The sequence below is a fragment of the Myodes glareolus genome, chromosome 26 (assembly GCF_982192425.1).
Source record: "Myodes glareolus chromosome 26, mMyoGla1.1, whole genome shotgun sequence".
Classification (NCBI taxonomy): domain Eukaryota; kingdom Metazoa; phylum Chordata; class Mammalia; order Rodentia; family Cricetidae; genus Myodes; species Myodes glareolus.
In genome coordinates this window covers 3,980,078-4,000,554 of record NC_142051.1, presented here as the reverse complement: position 1 = coordinate 4,000,554, position 20,477 = coordinate 3,980,078, and the positions used below count along the sequence as shown (strand labels likewise).

At 42.4% G+C, this 20,477-nt stretch overlaps 1 protein-coding gene across 10 annotated transcripts in view; it reads right to left on the bottom strand.

Moving 5' to 3' along the window:
• Grip1 (glutamate receptor interacting protein 1) overlaps window positions 1-20,477 on the bottom strand; it is a 634,564-nt gene that overhangs the window by 57,836 nt on the left and 556,251 nt on the right. For all 10 annotated transcript variants that reach the window (XM_085683147.2, XM_085683148.2, XM_087902104.1 and 7 more), the window contains 3 exons: window positions 15,595-15,781; window positions 14,859-15,004; window positions 3,144-3,224 (listed from right to left, as the gene is read on the bottom strand). In XM_085683147.2, coding sequence (XP_085539273.2) covers window positions 3,144-3,224; window positions 14,859-15,004; window positions 15,595-15,781 — 414 coding nt within the window. The remainder of the gene's footprint in view (window positions 1-3,143; window positions 3,225-14,858; window positions 15,005-15,594; window positions 15,782-20,477) is intronic.

Here is a 20,477-nt window from a genome sequence, read left to right as displayed (position 1 = left end):
TTAATACTTCATGCTGTGGTGACCCCCAACCACAAAATTATTTTTGTTGCTACTTTATAACTGTAACTTTGCTGCTGTTATGAATGTGATGTTAGTAGCTGATACTTCTGATAGTCTTGAAGGGGTCATGAGCCACAGGTGGGGAACCCCTGCTATGGAGGGTAACTGGACACACTGAGGACATTAGTGCCTCTCATGGTGAAGGTCCCCTTCTGAACACAGAGGTTTCACGAGGAGAAAAAGACAGAAAGGGGAATTTGTACAAAGATGGTGAAAAAACATCAATAAACTATAGCAGGCCCTCAGCTTCACTCAGAGCCCATGTATGCTTGATGGGAAAGGGCCTGGGTCTCCAGTCTATATAACACAACTGTAGTGTACACTAGACTTAAAAAATATATTTTTAAAATTTATTGTTTGAGAATTCCATACTATGTATTTTGATGTGATCATTACATTTTTGTTCTCTAGAGATTTGCTTAAAATATTTTAGAAGGCTTTGTGTAAAGTCATGAATGATCACCACTTTGCTAATGTGTGCTGAGGTTCACAATGTGTTTTATATATGTGTGTATGTGTGTATACATATGGGTATATACATATATATTTGTGTATATACACACAGATGTATACATATATTTATAGGCATTTGTGTATGTATTTTACATACATGTTCAACAACATTTAATAGTGTATCCTTCTACAGAGAGTGGCAGTTCATTCAGCCTTTCAGTCCTTGCTCTTGATCGTTTTCCACATCTTTAATCCATGCAATAATCTGCTCAGCACTTTGTATTCACCATCTTACTCAAAGGCTTCTTTCCTGGAGGGCACAGTGCTTAGTAGAACATTGCTGATAAAGACGTCTTACCCGTGCACGCAACAGATACAGGCAATGAATGAAGACCTTGTGTGTACAGGGAACTGAGAGAGGCCTTTGGGAGTTTTCTCTCACTGCAATGCACACAACTCCTGGATGGCCTTTTTATTTTTGTTTTGCAGTACCTTATGTTTCTTCAACTTGTCAATCACAAGTATTTTCCAGGAAGAAACACACGCAGTATAGTGATGACTACTTGTGTAAGTGTACTTGGAGCTCTGAGGAGCTGACGTGTGTGTGTGTGTGTGTGTGTGTCTGTGTGTGTGTGTGCGTGTGTGTGTCTGTGTGTGTGTGTGTCTGTGTGTGTGTGTGTCTGTGTGTGTGTGTGTGTCTGTGTGTGTGTGTCTGTGTGTGTGTGCATGTGTATGTGAGAGAGAGAGAGAGAGAGAGAGAGAGAGAGAGAGAGAGACTGTGAATCCCTTCTCCATCTGGAACAGCGCAACACTCAAAGCTTCACAAGTAACAGTTGCACATGCGGGCTGAGACTCAAGACATTCCTGTAGCAGTTTGTGGGTTCACCTGTCAGCCTGCACAGCCTCATTGGAAAATTCCAGACAACAAAAACAATACTGAATAGCTCCTGAGGAATGATACCCAAAATTGGCTTCTGCTTTCCACACACAACACACACACACACACACATGCATAGGACTTGAGTTGTCATCCACACACTATAACATCTTTGCTTTATTCAGATGTTGAATCATTTTAAGTTGTACTGCAGGGTGGGGTCTTAGTGCTCTGGGTGTCACGTCATTTGCCGCTGACTCCCCTCTCAGATGGCTACTCAGGGCGGGTGGACAGGGTCAGACGGCTGGCATCTTATTCTTGCAGAGGCTCTGCCAGGCGGTGGTACTCGTTTTAGTATGATGGCAGGCGCGTGTGGTTTACCATTAGAAATAAAAGTGCAGTTCTAGTGTTAAATTTATATCATTAAAGTTGAACTGAACAGCCCTATTTCATACTACCCAATTGAGGACGCTTTTTATTTATTTTTGCCACCACCACTGCCATAAACTCTGCCCAGTATGTGCTGAAGCATTTTATGTTTTCTCATCATTCTTTCTTGAAGGAACAACCTTGTGTCAGAGTCCCTGCCTCTGTGTCTCCTTGGTCCTTATGCACTGACCACATGTTTCATTTGCTTGGGGGCATTTACTGATAAATTCAATCTGTAGATATTAGGGGTACAGAAGTCTCTCGACTTCTGTCCTGCTCTATAGATAGGATATAGAGGTCCACTGGGGCTGGAAGTTCCAAAGTTGATTTATCAAAGTAGTTACAAAACTAGATCCCTAGGGAAGAAGAGAACTAAGATCATTTATATATTATGCTTTTCACTTTGGTTTGGTTATTCAGACCACGTATCATGAGTAATTCAGGAATTTACTAAAAGACATTGATTTGAGTCTCATAAATTACAGACACATAGTATAATCTAGAAAGCTTTGCAAATATATAAAAGTATTTTTGAGTTACATTATTATTTCTTGTATTCATTAAATTAGAGAAAAGCACAGGGCATAAAAATGTAGCGAATTTATATGTGTATTTCTGCTCATCCAGGTATTTAGTCATCTATTTGTATATTGGCATGTGAGAAATATTGAGTACTATGACTTGCTGGACAGCATACAAAGTACATAGCTGTTGTCTTTAAAGACTTAGCCCCATACTTCATGGAAATCTTGCTTCCATTTATATCCTGTTTTCTTTTGTCTGAGTGTGCATGCCTGCGTGTGTGTGTGTAAGCTTGTACACACATGTGAAAGCCAGAGGTTGGCATCTAAGGTGGTCCTCCTCAGTCACTTTCTGCTTTGTTTTTTTGAGACAGGGTCTCTCACTGAAGCCGGAGCTCACGGTCTCACGGAGCTCACGGAGCTCACGGAGCTCACGGTCTCAGCAGCCTGCTGTCTGCTGCTTTTCAGTACTGGGACTACAGATGTGTGCTGCTATGCCCAGCCTTTTGCATGGATGCTTGGGCTATTTCAGATTTTCTGCCAGGGCAAGCACTTCACCAAGTGAGCTCTCTTCTGAGCCTTTATGTCCATCTTGTAGAGAAAGACTGAAACAGCAGAGAGAACGCGAAGCTGCTCATCTCCCTCCCAAGGCTACCAGGTGCTGGCCGTGCAGCTGGCTCCAAAGTGCCCTATGCTGACACTGAAATGCGGGGAGAAAACGCTACACCGGCAAACCCCTTGGCAACAGATTTATATAGAATCTTTAATTATATAGTATTTTAAGAAAGGCCCATTCTACTTACAGCTGATGGTTATTCCCAGTTCCACGCTGTGCTTCTTAGGCAGTTTTACGTGAAATGTTCCACTACTTGGGATGACAGACTCTGTAATTTCAAAATAGAAGAGAGTGTTTATAGATCTCAGAGGACACTGGATATTGGGTAGGAATAGTCTTCTGAATTGAAACATTTCCATCCTGGAGAGCTGCTCATTAAGACACAGGAAGTTCTAACATGAAACATTCCATCACAGGGGGTAGGCTCTTTAGATTCAGAGGTAAACAACTCACAAGCCTCAGAAAGTCCCTGAAACTTCTAAGAAGATCCAGGTCTCTTGACTACCAAAGTTATATAGACAGTAAGAACTTCTGGGGAGAGAGGGGACAGATCAGAGCCACTGAGCTGTGTGACTGTTTATAGTGAGGTCCCGTGTTACTACTTTCATGAGCGGTGATCATGCTGGGGCAGGCTTCTTCAGTGATTAGCTGTTTCAGAGTTGACCATGCTCCGATAAGTAACCACTCACCTCTACTCCTGCAGGTCACCCAATAAGTTCGTTAGTTTTCCAACTTGGACTTGGGTAGAGCAGTGTTTGAGTTGTCATTGGTACTCTACCTGGGATCTGTAATGGTTACTTTCTGAGCTCATCAGCATCTCTAAGTCCCTGATGACACCGATGTAGGCATCCCGCCTCACATCTGCAGCAGGACCTTTCTTCCCAAGACCCTCGGCATCTCTCCGACTTTACTCTCAGGCAGCTGTAACTTTCTAATCCCCACCTCCGACCTCTGCTGGCAGTCGGTCAGTGGCTCCCTCTCCAAGAGTCATCCCACTCTCCTGTCTGAGTAGATCTTCTTTGCGGCATTCCACAGAATAAATTCAGTGATGCCCTAGGCAAGCACCCTTCATCCAAGACCTTTGTAACAGTACCGATAGCAAAGGAAACAGCAGAAGAGGAGAATCATGGGAAGACCAAACTAGCCTAGTCTTACTGGTTCATCGCCCCCACTAAAGCCTTGCTACCCCTCCCCCCGCAATAGACAAAGATCCAACTACAAAGGCTGGGATGCAGGTAGAACTATTGAGCCCCCGGGTACCTAGTCCGGTTTGTTCATTGCACATGTAACACATTTTGCACAGCCTAGGCAGAAGTTAGGACTGGCCTCATGGAGAAAGTTAAGAGTCCTTTTCTTATTCTGTCTTAAATTGCTCTTGGCCTTTGGTCCTTTCCCTTGAGAAGTTTAAGCAGTAAACTTTTTACAAGCCCAAATCTGATCTTCCAATTTAGAAGGTTCACCACAGAGTGTTAAAGGAGAGAACACAATAAAAATTTGATTTCCCTCAGCCCCTCCAGGATGCTAGAAAGTCACCTGTGACAAAGACCCCAAACTGCCCATCCGGTTCAGGCTGCAGCGTGGTCTTGTGTCCCAGCATCCCCCCTCCACTCTGCTCTTCCTTCAGAGGGATGAGCAAACCTGCCGACTTTCATAGTTCCTCTCAGGCTTCTAAAATCTTCCCGGGACCTGACTCAATATCTTTGCCTTCTGTTCTCAATGAACACTCTGATGTTCCAGGAAGTGAACCTGCATATTTACTGATCTATCCATTAAGAATTTGCATGTTTCCCATTTTCGAATAATATAGTAAGCATGGAATCTGCCTCTAGGTAGAGACAAGCCTTGGACCCCTCTCCTTATGAGCTAATTCAGTCTGGTAGGTTGGGAGGTCAAGGGCCTGCATAGGGGGCCACCCCTAGAAAGGTGAGTTCACTTTAGGATAAAGAAAATGTACCTTCCATGCCCAGAATTCCTGCCCCCCTATTGCAGTCTTTGTGAGCTCTCCTCGAGTTCAGATGGGTCTGCCTGTATTTCTGTGTTAACAGAAAGGCCTGACAATTGCTTTTTCTTTTCTTCTCTTTTTTTTCTTAGATGTGAGCCAGAGCTTAGGGTTGCCTTAAAACTCCCTAATGCTCAGGCTTCATTGCCTCTTTTCTAAAAGTTTCTCTTACCGAGGGACCACCTGCCACCAAGCAGCTACTGTCCATGGGACCACTGCCACCAGCAGCGACTGTCCATGTCAACTTAACTTCTCCCTCCTTCCATTACAGGAGCTGCAAGATTCAAAGTTTGCTTGCTCTGGAGTTTTTATTTTAAACTCTAGAAAATTGTATCCACTTTCTATTTAATCCCATCGTTTTTCATTAATGAGATTATGAACACTAAGAGAGGACCCTTAATTTCCCAGTATCAAAAGCTAACTCTCACAAGACTCCCTGAGATTTCTGGCAACGCTTCTTTCCTACCTTTGTATCCTTCAATCACTCAAGAATATGAACCATTGCCGCTCTCCTAGACAGCACCGTGAAGATGACTTGAGGCTGACATAATTATCAGTCAAGCGATGAACTTCAAAAAGACAAACTAATTTTAATGCACTGGGGCAGAAATAGAAATAACAGATAATGATGACATTTTACTTCCTGATATCACATATGTCTGTGCACATTGTAACTATTTTCCAAATATTTCTTCTTTCCCTGCCTTCCCTCTATTCCTTTCCTAAGTCTTTAACATTCTACAAACAGAGGAGACTCCCTTTCCATCCCCTAAGAGAGCATTTAAGACCTTGGAGGTAACAAGGAAAGTAGGAGAGCTGGGTTTTGAAGGGTCTGCGTTTTGTTCACTAGCACCAAAAGCTGCTCTGCAGAAAGAATCAAGAAATAAACACGTGCACAAGGTACAAACAGGATTTTTGAGAGTGCCAACGTTAGGCACATCTGATTGGAGCCCCTCAGGACTGGGAAAGCTCATACTCCCAGACACCCCCTTTCTGCCTAAATCGGCTGGGATGCATTTCTGATGCAACAACTGAAAGATGCAAAGACTGATGCAATAGAGACGATGGGATGGGAGCACACGGAGATCTGCCACCCAGCTGCTCACAGCCACAGCCAGCATTCTCCATCTAATTGCTTAGATAAAGCTAGCATGGTTGGTAGTCCTTACGACTGCATGGAGTGACCCAGACACAGAAAAAGCAAGATGTGACTACCTCACCGAAAAAGTTTATTTATATGAGAGATTACATTGATAGATTTTTGTATGTTGAACCAGTCCTGTATCTCCGGAATGAAGTCAACTTGATTATGATGATATGATAGTATATATAAGTGACCCCAAAAACTCTACCAGAGAACTTCTACAGCTGATAAATACCTTCAGTGATGTGGCAAGATACAAGATCAACTCAAAAATAATCAGTAGCCCTCCTATACACAAAGGATAGAGAAGGTGAGAGGGAAATCAGAGAAACAACACCTTTCACAATAGCCACAAATAATATAAAATATCTTGGGGTAACACTAACCAAAGATGTGAAAGATCTATTTGGCAAGAACTTTAAGTCTTTGAAGAAAAGAAATTGAAGAAGATACCAGAAAATGGAAAGACTTCCATGCTCTTGGATAGGTAGGATCAACATAGTAAAATGGCAATCCTACCACAAGCAATCTATAGATTAAATGCAATCCCCATCAAAATTCTTCACAGATTTTGAAAGAACAATAATCAACTTCATATGAAAAAACAAAAAATTCAGGATAGCCAAAACAATCCTGTACAATAAAGGAACTTCCGGAGGCGTTGCCATCCCTGACATCAAGCTCTATTACAGAGTTACAGTAATGAAAACAGTGTGGTATTGGCATAAAAACAGAGAGGTTGACCAATGGAATTGAATTGAAGATCAGGATATTAATCCACAACCCATGACCACCTGATTTTTGACAAATAAGTTAAAATTATACAATGGAAAAAAGAAAGTATCTTCAACAAATGATTGTCAACATGTAGAATGAAAATAGATCCATATATGTCTCCATGCACAAAACTCAAGTCCAAATGGATTAAAGACCTCAATATAAATCTGACCACACTGTACCTGACAGAAGAGAAAGTGGGAAGTAACCTTCAAAGCATGGGCACAGGAGACCAGTAGCCCAGACACTAAGAGCAACAATAAATAAATGGGACCTCATGATACTGAGAAGCTTCTGGAAAGCAAAGACACTGTCAATAAGACAAAAAGGCAGTCTACTGAATGGAAAAAGATCTTAACTAACCCCACATCAGACAGAGGTCTGATCTCCAAAATATATAAAGAACTCAAGAAATTAGACATTAAAATTCTAAATAACCCAATTTAAAAAGTGGGGTACAGAACTAAACAGAGAACTCTCAACAGAAGAATCTCAAATGGCCAAAAGACACTTAAGGAAATGTTCAACATCCTTAGCCATCAGGAAAATGCAAATCTAAACAACTCTGAGATACCATCTTACACCTGTCAGAATGGCTAAGATCAAAAGCACCGATGACAGCTTAAGCTGGAGAGGATGTGGACTAAGGGAAACACTCATCCATTGCTGGTGGGAATGCAAACTTGTACAATCACTTTGGAAGTCAGTACTGTGGTTTCTCAGAAAATTGGGAATCAACCTACCTCAGGATCCAGCAATACCAATAAAAATAAGAGTGCATGGAGCTCCATTATTTAGTATCCATCTCATATTTATTAGGTTATTTTCATTTCTCTATTTAAAAAAAAGTTCTCAGAAAATGAAGAGGCGCATAATGCATGTTTATATTTCTGTGTCTGTGGATGAATATAACTCCCACAAATTGGGACTTAGAGTCACAGAGCCCAGGAAACACTGACCGAGAATACTTGGTACTGCAACTCTTGCTTTCATAACATTCTTAACTTTTTACATCTATTTCTTTGTGTGGTGTTCCTCTCTTCTCCCCCCTCCCTATCTCTTTCCCTCTTCTTCTTTGCTTCTCTCTCTGTCTCTCTCTCTCTCTGTCTCTCTCTCTCTCTTTTTCACTGTGTGTGTTGGTGGGGGGGACATGGTACACATGTGGAAGTCAGAGGACAACTTTTGGGAGTTGGTTCTCTCCTTCTACCTTGTAGGCTCTAGATACTGAACTCAAGCTTGGTAGCAAGCAGCTTCATCCACTGAATCATCTGGTCTCCTTGCTTTTGTACAATTTTAATGCAGGAAAATCTGACAATGATTAACACCATTAATGACATCAGAGGACATATTATGACTTTCTAGAACAGAGTAATATATCACTGTTGACTGTGTGTGATTTGAAAAATTTACAAAGGTGAATAAGGATCAACTAATGAATCTCTTTGATCAAACTGTGGCTTCATTCTAATCTTTATATGCCAGTATGAGTCACTTTATAGTTGGTATTTTCCCTATATAATTATTTAGTTGCTAAATCAAAGGAATATTTAATTTGGGGTTCATAAACAAATACGGTTAATGAGAAGAAGGTTCCATTATTTGGACAAACAACAGGTTTAGCGTCAGTGGATGTAATTCTGAAAACAAATGATGTTTATTTTGTAAGACCCCTGTGATTATTTTGCACTTCCCTGGTTTTGCTTCATCTTTGTTAAAACTATAATTAAAAACACATTTGGGTAAAAAGGTTTCCTCCTTTCCCATTGGTCTGATTTCCTGCCTGCAGCATTCATTGCAGGCACAGTAAGATAACCGCTACAGCATCATTTATCAGTAGAGGCACCCCATGAGGAATGTAAATGTTTGACTCTTCCCCACTCAGATGAAAGCACCAGGGCTCTGGTTCATGGCCAACAGCACTTCATATGCTAGCGCTGAGACTTCTCACAACAGATACCTTCAGAGTGGAAGTGAGAACTTGGAGTTCTTGTCGTCTCCACCATACAGATTATCATTTAAAAGAATTGAATGGGTAAAATGGGAGAAGATGAGGTTCTGACTTCATAAAATCCTACCTAGGTAAAGGATTCCAGTAAAAGAACGCAAATAGTGATGGTGTTGAGTGTCTTCAACTTTGAATTCCTCTCCCTGTTAAATATTAAATAGTGATGGTGTTGAGTGTCTTCAACTTTGAATGCTTCTCTCTCTTAAACTCACTAAGGTGCTTGCATAGCATTGCATTGCTGGTTTAAAGAGACAGACACAGGCAAGAGTGTGTTCGCTTTTAACCACCCCTACGGCATTTAAAATATTTATTAAATAGAGATCACTGAGCACTGAAAGCCAAGGGCTGGAACATTCATCTTGATGTGTAAAATATCCTGAGGCAGAACTCTGGAACTACATGGCTTACATCCAGGCAATTAGGCCTGAATCCAGAAGGAGAGGCCAGACTTGACAGAGCCTGCATCCACATATTCCCCACCCAGGTCTCAAGTTATGAAATGAATGAAAAGGATTTGCTTGTTTCTAAAAGTTTCTAGGGATGATTCCGGTAGACAAGGAAGGACCTGGCATGTCTTCCTGAGGGTTTTAAGGTTGCATCTGCATCCATCAGGAGAATTAGTGTTATCAATTAATGCTGTCTACCATGAGCAACGGCAGGGGGATAACAGATGGAAACACATTCCCCACCCCGGCCTATTGTAGATGACCTGAAATATCGATTTTGTGACCTTTGTTAAACAAGCTGGGTACTGAATAAAGTAGGCTTAGTAGATACAGTTCCTATTTTTCAGGAACTTAGAGTTATTAAAGTATTAAATCAACAAATATTAAAAATATATATGTAGGCACATTAAGGATGCATGAGACACTAAACAAAAGTCTAGGATGTACAAAATAAATCCATTTATAACACAAGCAAATACTTAGATACTGTGATAATCTTTACAAAGATGGCCACTGCACTCCTGAAGTATTGTAGCGTACAGTGGCTGCCAACTGCCCCGTGGTGGTCATTACAGTCTTCTCCCCGAATTCCAGGTTCAAGAAGCCTGTTCTAATGATTTCATGGTGGTGACTCTCTAATATCTCCTGTAATAATTTTATTTGGCAATTTTTTAATCAAAAAGGCTGTAAAGCAATAGAGGGAAATATGGGCTTCAAGTCAATAGATTTAGTGTCTGCCCTTCTCTATAAGACCTAGAGTTTCCCCACCAGAACCCCAATTCCCTCTTCATGCATAAAGCAAAGGTATAGGATTGCAGTAATTCTTTTAACACTAATTTTCTGTCACAGCTGTTAAATATACTCTGGGGCCACTGGATGGCCTTCTTGTTTGATAAACAAACCTCTCTGCCACTTGACTGATTCCTACAAGGTCTTTCTATCCAAGTACTGTTGGATCACAGGAATTAGAAGGCACACACTTTACAAGAAACATATCATATTACAAGAAAAAGGCAGGCTGTAGAAGAGAGCAGTCCCAAGAGACCAGGAACCCCAGAGAAAGTAGATTTAAACCCAGTTCTGACACAAACAGAAGTTCATAACCAAAGTCTCCTCATGGAGCCAAATGTGTTTCATTACTTCCTTTCTTCCCTCATTCACCGTGGACCGACTGAGGCCTGTCTATATTCTAAGCACCATTTGGGTACTAGAAGTGGATTTGCAAACTAAAACCACAAAATCCCTAATGTCATAGATTATTTTTACTAGAGAAGAGAGAATAAACAAGCAAGAATACAATAGAACACCAGAACTCTGAACTAGGAAAAACCATAAATGCAGGCGTGAGGAGAGTGAAGTCTTTTATGAGCAAAGACCTATGTAAATTAAGCAAGACAAAAACGAAAACAAAAACAAAAACTGGGCATGTAAAGGCAGCAGGGACGGCTGCTGTAAAGATGGGCTGTGAGATTGTGATCGGCATTCAGGGCTCCACAGCACTCCCGTCCTAAAAGCCTTCATTGAGGTGGTGGTGGGTTTCTGTACGCTTTCCCCTCTCCCAGATCTCTCCATCTGAATTCGTCCCCTACTCCAATGAGCAACATCATCATCTGGAGTTTTGCTTGCCCATCTCTGACAGTCTAAATCAACACATCATTTTGACTTGGCGTCAGACTCCTAACTGTCACTTCTTGTCTGTGCTTCTTCTGACTCTACCCACTTTTCTTCGTCAAGACTCCTACTTCTTGTAAGTCTTGTTCCTCCCATTTCATCTGGCCAGTCCTGTACTGGTTCCCACCATACATCAACTTACAGTTTTGTGAACACAGACTGCTTGTTGACTCTGTTGACCTTGGGAATTCTGCTCCATGCGTCAGGCTGGTTTTCAGAGCCCTAAGCTATCAAGTCTTCCATGGTTGCCTGCAGTTCTCCTATGAGCCGCTTGAGCACAGCTAAGCAAGAGTCCCTGCTCTCACATCCTATCAGCCAGCTTCACAGGGAGAGAGACCTTTAACCTTCTGTTCCAGACAGGTTATCGAGAATATTCTGGATACTTCCCCTTTTCTTTCTTCCAGGACCCGATCTGAAGGCTCATATTTCTTTCTCTCCTACTTTTCAAGCCTCAACCTGCATAAATCTCTCCAGTACCAACAAGGCAAAAGTAACATTCCATCTGAACTGTGAATCTCCTCCACCTAGCTTCCCATGTCTGTCCGCAGCTAAATCTGACTTTTCCACAATGCTCTAAGTTGAAGAACCCTGTGAAGAAACTACTGAATAGAGTGCATGGTAAAAGGCAGAGCAATATTTACCTAACTAAATGCAGCAGAAGTCTGGACTGGGTGAGGAGCCTAATAGTACTTTCCTGTCCCATCTTCATGGGGTATTTCCTGTCAGACTCTTCCAAACCCACAGCCTAAGCAGACAGTGAGCATGCACCCTTCTCACTTCATGCACTGTTTTCTCACAGAGACCCGGACTTTGGTTCCTAAGATCCTGAAGTGTCTCCAGCAGAGCCCACCTTACCCAGCTACCAAGCTCAAAAACACGTCCTGCTGGATGACTTGAATTTCCTGCAGCATCTTTAAGAGACACTTGTCTTGAGACCGTTTGTCTTTCTAAATAACACCTTCTTGGATTCTATTTTTGTTACTGAATTTTCTTATATATTTATTTAGTGTATGTGATGCTTACGAGTGTATAATTGTGTGTGGGGTATGTGTGTATAACCGCGAATGTGTGTGTGTGTGTGTGTGTGTGTGTGTGTGTGTGTGTGTGTGTGTAGAGCAGAAGGCAGTTTATAGGTGGTGCATTTCACCGTGTGGGTCTTGGAGACCGGACCGGCCCATCAGGCTTGTCACAGGCGAGGACCTTTGCCTGCTGAGCCAATTCTCTGGCCCTGAACTTTCTCCATCCCCTTTATTGGCATCAATTCCCTTTCAGTCTCAGGATTTCTCAGGCTGTGCTTATGCCCCTCCCACTTCCAAAGTGCTTTCCTTGTGACTGTTTTCCCCCTAGGGGTCACTCTGTCTCAATGACTTTAGCAATCATCGACACACTGGCCATTCCTTGGTCTTGCTCTATACTCAGATACCCTCCCCAATCCTGGCTCCAAGAGGCACTGTCAACATTTCCCCAGGTACTTCTGCATCATAATAACCATGCAGTCTTGCAAGTCCTTCCTCTTCTAGCCGTTCTTTCTCTTCTCTAATTGGCTGTGAGCTCCTCCAGGAAACACACGGGTCCTTCCTATTTTCTCTTCCAGTAATACGAGCATAGCCCCATCTGGTTCAGTAACTGTTCAGTGGTTGTCTTCTGGTTGAGGAAATAAGTAGACTTGTATTTACCCTCTGATGCTATCAGTGGACACATCACCGCCATCTAAAACAGAACTCACACTACTGTTCCCAGACGACCCTGTTCCCGTGTTCTTCTACATCTTTCCTGGTCTCCCATTATTCATCCGCATCCCTCAGGAGTCAAGTTTTGAATTTCGCTGCGCCACCATCTGCAGAAAGCCATTGCCATTCCCCGTCTCTCCAGCTGCCATCATCTTCAGTTGCTTTTTCAGAAAGCTGTACCTTTCAGAAAGCTCCCCAAACATAGCTCAGGTTATTTCCTTCTCCTGCCAAAATGCTCCCTGGCTTCAGTACACATGGGACTCAGCCGACATTCTCTACAGGACACTGCATATCTGCTGGCCTCTGATTTCTCCAAGACCTTCTCTGAAACCAAACTCAATCCTTGGTCTTTTTCCTTCCCTATATCCTTCAACAACTGTGTGTACCACAGGGTTTCTTCCTCTGGCTCAGGTTCTTCAAGCTTACTGCTCTCTCTGCTCAGAAGGCCATTCTCCCAGGCCCGACTGCCTTCTGCCTTCTCCCCACATTCATCTCAGCTTGAACGTCACTTCCTGAGAGACGTACCCAACCAACACAGCTCTCTCCAGCCCTTCTACGATTCCTGACTTTGCTTTATTTCTCAGAGAATTTACAGTTAAAATTTTACATTGATAGCTTTTTAAACTAAGTTTCTGTTTCTTTTAAAAGTTATATGACAATGGGGACCTTTTACTCTCCTGACTGCGATTACATATACATTGTGCAGGAGAATCACTGGCCCATGACAAATATTTGTTGGCATATGATCCTTGTGTCTAAAGGTATGCCTTTACCTTTTGGTAAAAGTCACTGGATATGTAGGACCCATATTTTGCTGTGTGAAGACAATCAATCTTATCTTCCCTACCCTTCCTTCTCTCCCTCCATCCCTTCCTTTCTTCCTTTTATCCTTCTTCAGTGATGCTGGGTATCAAACCCAGGGCTATAGATCATGCTAGGCAAGCTTTGTCCCAGCAGACAAACATTTTAAATGATTAATTTTCATCGAATTCTAAAATCTGTTAGCTACTGTCCAGGAATCTGAGACCCACATTTCACTAGACTCCTCCTCTGAGACTAAGACATGCCATTAGCTTAGGGTGCCAGTGTTACTAAGAATTTTCCTGGAAGAGAGAGTTAATGGTAAAGGTAAGGAGAAAGAAAAAAAAATTCCATGTTCTTTGTCATATGTAGAACTTAGATTAAGTCAATCTCTCTCTCTCTCTCTCTCTCTCTCTCTCTCTGTATCTATCTATCTATGTATCTATCTATCTATCATCTACCTACCTACCTACCATCTATGAATGGTGGGGAATTACTTGGGAGGGGAGTGAGATGAGATAACATGAAATAGGAAGGATAGTAGGGTGTGAATACAACCACAGAACATGTATAAAAATGAAAACATATAAAAATTATTTTGTATATTAACTAAAAATAGCAAAAATAAAAAAGAATACCTCAGAGTCAGGTTGGTAAACATCTGCACCCCCTCCTCTGCCTCTGATACTTAAGGTTTCTCTTAGTTTTTTTTTTTTTGACTTGCTGGTTTTTCTCAGATTTATTTTGCCCATGCCCATTGGTTATATGTCCATCTCTACCCTCCCTGTCTGTATTTAGAGATAGTTTCTATCATCTATTAGAATCAATCCTCTTGACCCTGGTGAAACAATCTTGAATGGAATCCTCCTTGCCATTTCCCATAAGTGTCCAGTGCAATTTCTCCTTAAACTAAAGACCAAGTACTTGCCTCCTGGCCTTGAATCTATTCACCCCATGAATTTTCACTGCTTCCTACCTAACTGTCACGTGTTCTCTGCAGCAGGACACGTGACACAAGGTGTTGATATTGCTGAGTCTAAGGAATCTGATTTCTCTAGCTCAAATGTGCAAAGTTAGGATAAAGGTGACACAAATTCTCAAAATCACATTCAAGGCGGACATCAATTGTCTGATTTGTCAGGTCTTAGGTGGAAATTTTAATGAATGAAATAAGCAATGCAAAATTACCCAATAAACCTCTTAAACAAAAATGTCTTGGGTACATATATATAAATATATATCTATATCTACATCCCCCTTCTGCCATATATCTGACATCATGTGCAGCCCTCTCCTGACACTATCACTGATTTGAGGGTCAGATTTTACCTGCAACATCAAATTCAATCTCCAGTGTGACTTTGCTTGTGATGGAAGAGTCTCGCAGGAGCTGATTGGCTTCCTCAAAGGTGCTGTCTTCGGTTGGGATTCCATTAATGGCCATTACTCTGTCTCCAATCTGTAGCACCCCACATCTAGTTCAGAACCACACGAGAGAGGCTGGAGTTAGAGTCAACGATCATGGAGCTCAACTTGCCACTCTACCTCATTTAATCTTTGCAAAATAGCATCACCATTTGATTTTCTAGAGTCAATTCTACCAGCAAACTTGTTAGGCCAACTGTAATGCCCTTCACTTTTGAATCCCACGGTTACAACTGTGGTTAAGTGGGTTCTTAAAGATCCCAAGGAATTAATAATTTATAACTATGATAGCACTATAATCTGACCGGAACGAACAGATAGTAAAGATGAATGTTCATTCCTGCAATGCAGAGAAATAACTTCAGTTGGATGCTAGCCACTTTTTGTATAGATTTTTCTCCTTTATAATGAATACAGCCTCTAGTTTTCCAGTGGACAAAATCTGCTAAATAAAATCATTGTTCCTCATAATGCTTCTCAAATCTGATGAAGAACATAAAATTTTATCATCAGAATGAAGAGTTAACTACATTTTGCTTTTGCTGCACTGAAGCGCTGTTCCATTATTTAGTAGTTATTCAACAATTCTGGGGTTAGAAAAGCAGGGCAGAAAGGCTGCTGGGAAGGGAGAGTACCTCACCTCTCTGCTGGGCTGTCAGCTTCAATATAGGAAATCAGAGGCGGGGAGGAGAGCGTCTCCGTGGCAAACACGCTGCCCTGCAGTTGGAGTCCAAAGCCCGTGACAGGATCAGCTGTCAGGACCACCTCTGTGGTTTCCGTGTGAACAACCTGTCCAGCCAATCCCACAGTGCTAGAGGCTAAAGACACTAGAGGAACAAACATGAAGAGGGTGACTGGAGGTTCAAGCAGGTATCGGCATTTCCAAAATAGAGTGGTATGTCTGAAGAGAGGCTCCCCAGCAATGGAGGGAGTTTAAATACTGGTCTTACAGCAGAAAGTTGGCTTCCATCTGAACAGGGTAAATGCATCTCCCAATTTGTCAGATTGGAGTCATGACCAGTGTAGCCACTCTATGTCCTCATCCCAGGAACTGGGAAGAGACTGTGAGAACAGGAAAACCCTCGGATAAAAGCATGCTGTCTAGTCCTGGGCTGCGCAAGCCTCAACTGAGGAGGACCTTGGGGCAGGTCCTTCCATCGCGGGATGTCTGGATCCTTTTCTGTGGAAAGGAGATCTGGGATGGTGTCTCTAAGACTTCCCACTTCAACCCCATGTGACATGAACAAGACAACCTTTCATTTTGAGGAAACGATTTCTATGTAGCCCCAAGAATAGTGAGGCTCTCCTGGTTCCCAGTCTTTCTCCAGTACTGGGTGGGCATGGTGAGTCATCCAAACTTCATACATTCCACTTGTCCCCACATTTGGCCCCTCTGAGTTTTGTTCCTTTTCTGCTCAGGCTCCAGTCACCGTTGTCTCCCATCTCATTCACTTCTCCTGTACTCACGCAAGTCTCTAGCCGGACATCTGTCTTATTTCCATCCCCAGCTTTGGCAATGAAAGGGCCATTCCACATCTAGACGCCTCTCTAAGCTCTGGCCCTTGTGCTTGAACACGCCATCAGTCTGCAAGGGTCCTTGGCCCAATGCCACCTTCTCCATGTGGGTCTTTAGCTCACTGTTCTAACTTAAAGTCACTTCCAACCCCGCTCCAACCAAAACCCATTTCTTCCTACTCTTTTACATGGGACAAATAGAGGTGGTTTTTGTTTGCTTGTTTTTGTTTTGACACTCTTTGCTCATTCACAGTGCTTGCTCTTCTCAAACGGCTATTTAAAATTCTGTATTTTATACATATTTCTGCTGCCTAATCTTTTAGGCTACTTTTCTACTTTTCCTAATTTCCCTATTTCCTTGCTGACTTCATGTCTTCCCTCTCCTATATGGTAACTTTAATGATTCTCTGTCCTGACCATGCTGACAACCGTCTAACACACTGACTCCGTGGCTCTTCCGTTCTCTCAATATCCTTCACTAGCAAACCCATTCTTCTTCAGCTTTCTGTCAATACAGCCCAGGGCTGTGCTCCACCTTCCTTTAAAAGATCCCCAAGACCTTAATATTTGAATCCTTCTTTTACACCAGATCCTGTGTTAGTGACTTTCCCAGCTCTCACGGTCTCAGCTTCTTCTCTCTCTCGTTTGTAGTAATATTTCCCGTTGCTAAGCCTTCATGCCTGTTGCTGCTCAAACCGTGTTACATGGGACAGAATTTTCCTCTTTACGTGAAAGCATCCACAGACATAGCTTTATATTTTAAATAAAAACAGAACAACACTTGCTGAAGTAGGGAGGGAGGACTCCAAATCCTTTCCCACAGCCTCACATGAGACCCCAGGGCCGGTAGTTGGAAAGCCCCCATTCATCTACCTGTTGTTTTTCCTTTCTCTCGTTTCTCTCCACACAGTAGTTGGAAGCCTGAGGACCACTTCATAGAAGTGTCTGTAACTAGCAGAGATTCTTAAAGACTGCATGATTTGCTAATATACTCTGCATTCTTTGGTAATACCCAGTCAACGCCCCATCTATTACTGAATTATTGAAACCTGCCAGAAAGGAACATCAGCTCTAAATTCTTACTATGGTCTACCGGGCTCTAGAGTCTTTTGTTGGAAATACGTGTGCTCCAAGTTAATTCCTTAAGTATCTATTTTGAATGCCTCCATCCTTACAAATGGTCAAATGTCATTTCCTAAGAGAATGAGAAGATTTGTCCCTTTAATGAGCATTTCTTAGGTAACATTTCAGCCCGACTTCTTGTGGCTCTGCGCTCCCACCGCTCTCTCTTTTCCTCGTTCCTCCTCTCCCCAAATCGAGGTTAATTCTTTCTTATTCTGCCTCTTTTTCACTCTGGAGTCACGGTCTCACACAGTCCAGACTGGCCACAGGCTTGCTGTCTATGAAGCTGAGGATAGTCTTGAATTTCTGACCTTCCTAAGAGCTCCGACCACCCATGCGATAGGATTGCAGACATGTACTATCACAGCCCTTCTTAGCGACTTTTTGATTTTCTCCACTGCCTAGTCCTTCTGGGATCCTACGCCATGGACAAAATGTCTCTTGCCACTTTTTCCAAGCTTGCCCACTCACTCTCCTGGTTTTTCTGACTGTGCCCTGCAAAATTGCTCCGGTTCTGACACAGCTGCACACCTGTCTCCTTAGTCTTTGCTAACACACTGCTCTCACTGATGACTCTGATTGCTAAAAATTCAGTGGCCCCATTCACTGTAACTGCTGTGCAGCAGCTGGCTCCAGGGACAGTCCCGTCCTTGTTAATTGCTCTTAAGGTGTCGATGAAGATTTGGTATTGGCCTCTTCTGTATCCGCCCCTGCTGTACCTCTTCCACCCTCTGGTCCATGAAACAGATCCCCAGTGCTCAGTTCTCTTGTCCTTGGTGGCATCTTATCTCTCCCCCTCTGGTTTCAGTGAGGCACTCTTTTTACCACAGAGACTTTTTCATCTACAGACACACTTCAAAGGACTTCAAATTATTTTCTAAATTGGGGAAGTAATCTTGACTTTCTCACTTATTCTCTCATGTTCTAGTCTCCTAGTCTTAAAATTCTAAAGCAGCCTCTGACTCATGACTCCCCGTGCCCTCAAATCAATCAGTTGCTCAGTCGTAAGAGTTGTCCAGCTTTCTCCACTTTTCCTTTGACACCCCAATCTGGGCTTTTATTTCAGCCATTCCAATAAGCATATATCTTGGTTCTTTAATGCTCAATGATTTCTCAATTCTATTGCCAAATGGTATCACCTATATTTCCCTTTTGGAAATCGTATGTCAGTTACTTGCTGCTGAGTCATCATCAAGAATCAACAGTCATTCTTCACCCAAATTTTTCTCTCATGGAGATCGTTGGAACTCATGTATAAGGGAGGGAGACTAAAGAAACCCTTTTCCCTAACCGGCCTCTCATCATTCTTTGCCATCTGGACCACAGGAAACACAGCCTTCACTGTGTGTGGGAAGGCAGCAGACCGCAACTCTACACTTTGCACAGGTGGTGGATGACCTAACAGTCTAACATGTGACTTGGCACCAACATATGTAATTCTGATGTGTTATCTAGTCTGATTGTGTGCATTTTGTTTTCTAAAGGATATATTTTGCTATCAGTGACACAATACTGGAAGACACCATGTCCTATTGGTAAGTGAAAGGTCCCTAATTGGGTTCAGAGTGACACTGAGACATTGTTGGGGGAAAGAAGTTCACAATAAGAGTTATTTTGTTAACACCTCGAACAGACAGACAAGGGCTCCGAGAGTTCAGATGCCAGCATCACAGACAGACAGCATGGCTAGGGTTTTGAAAACTCCATTCCCTTTTTACAGCTCCTTAAGAAAGAGGGAAGACTGTGGGATCCTACAGCCAGGTTCTCTGATTTCCCAGCAGCAGGCAGGGATCAAGATGTGTGGTCACTTGTATCCCTGCGCACAAATTCACCTCCACATGGTAGAAATGCAGGTACCTGATGGTATGCTGGCTAGAGGCTTAAGGACTGTGCTCTATAAGGGGCCCAGACCAGTGTCTGTAGGAATGGTAGGGCCGTGGCAGGTACTGTGGTCAGAACAGTGGTCTGGTATGGATCCTGAAGTTACATTCAGGACTCGGATTAGGTTTTGTAAAGACTCTGAACCTTTGGACAGATTCGCATAATTCTCTCCCTCCTTTGAGATCTCAATTTGATGCAGATATCAGGGACTATTTACCCAGAGTTAGGAAGTATGTTTCAAGGCTGGAACGATGGCTCAGCAGTTGAAGGACCTTGGTTCACTTCCCAGTACCTACATAGGACAGTTCACAACCACCTGAAAGTCTAGTTCTAGGGAACCTGGCAACCTTCTGACTTCTCACAAATATTCACTCAGTCACAGCACATACACATAAAGTAATAAACAATCACATCTTTTAAACCCCTGTGTTTATGCTGACTATTTCTCCTCTCCATTAAAAAAAAAAACAAAGAAGAAACAAGCTGAGCCAAGCTGAGCAGTGATAGGTGACTACATTAGACTAAGTGATGCCTTCCACAAAGGAAGGATGAGCTATATGTGTTTTGGCTTGGGGAAGATGGTTGGGCAATATTTATCTAATGTTCAGTAATACACATAAAATATCCTTCAATGAGGGTTTCTTTCACCTGTAAGCTCTATTTAGAGACAGTTGAGGTGATCCAGGTGAACTAGACCTAGGGTTGAAAATAAATTATGTACTGTGCATTGATTTTATAACTATAGAAATTTATAATTCATAACCCAAATATGTAATCAGATTAAATAATTTTGGATTTTTTAATGAATTCTCAAAGTTCTCTGACACACTGGGATCTGTCCCCTCAATAGGAAAATTTCATCGGCAGTTAGGATACTCACATGTATTAAATCCTTAGGAAACACTACATTTGAAAAAAGAAAAATTATAGCCTTCAAGATCAAAAGTCAAAGGAACACACACAGCAACCTGGATAAGTTGGCAGAGGTTAGCCTGCTTCGTCAAG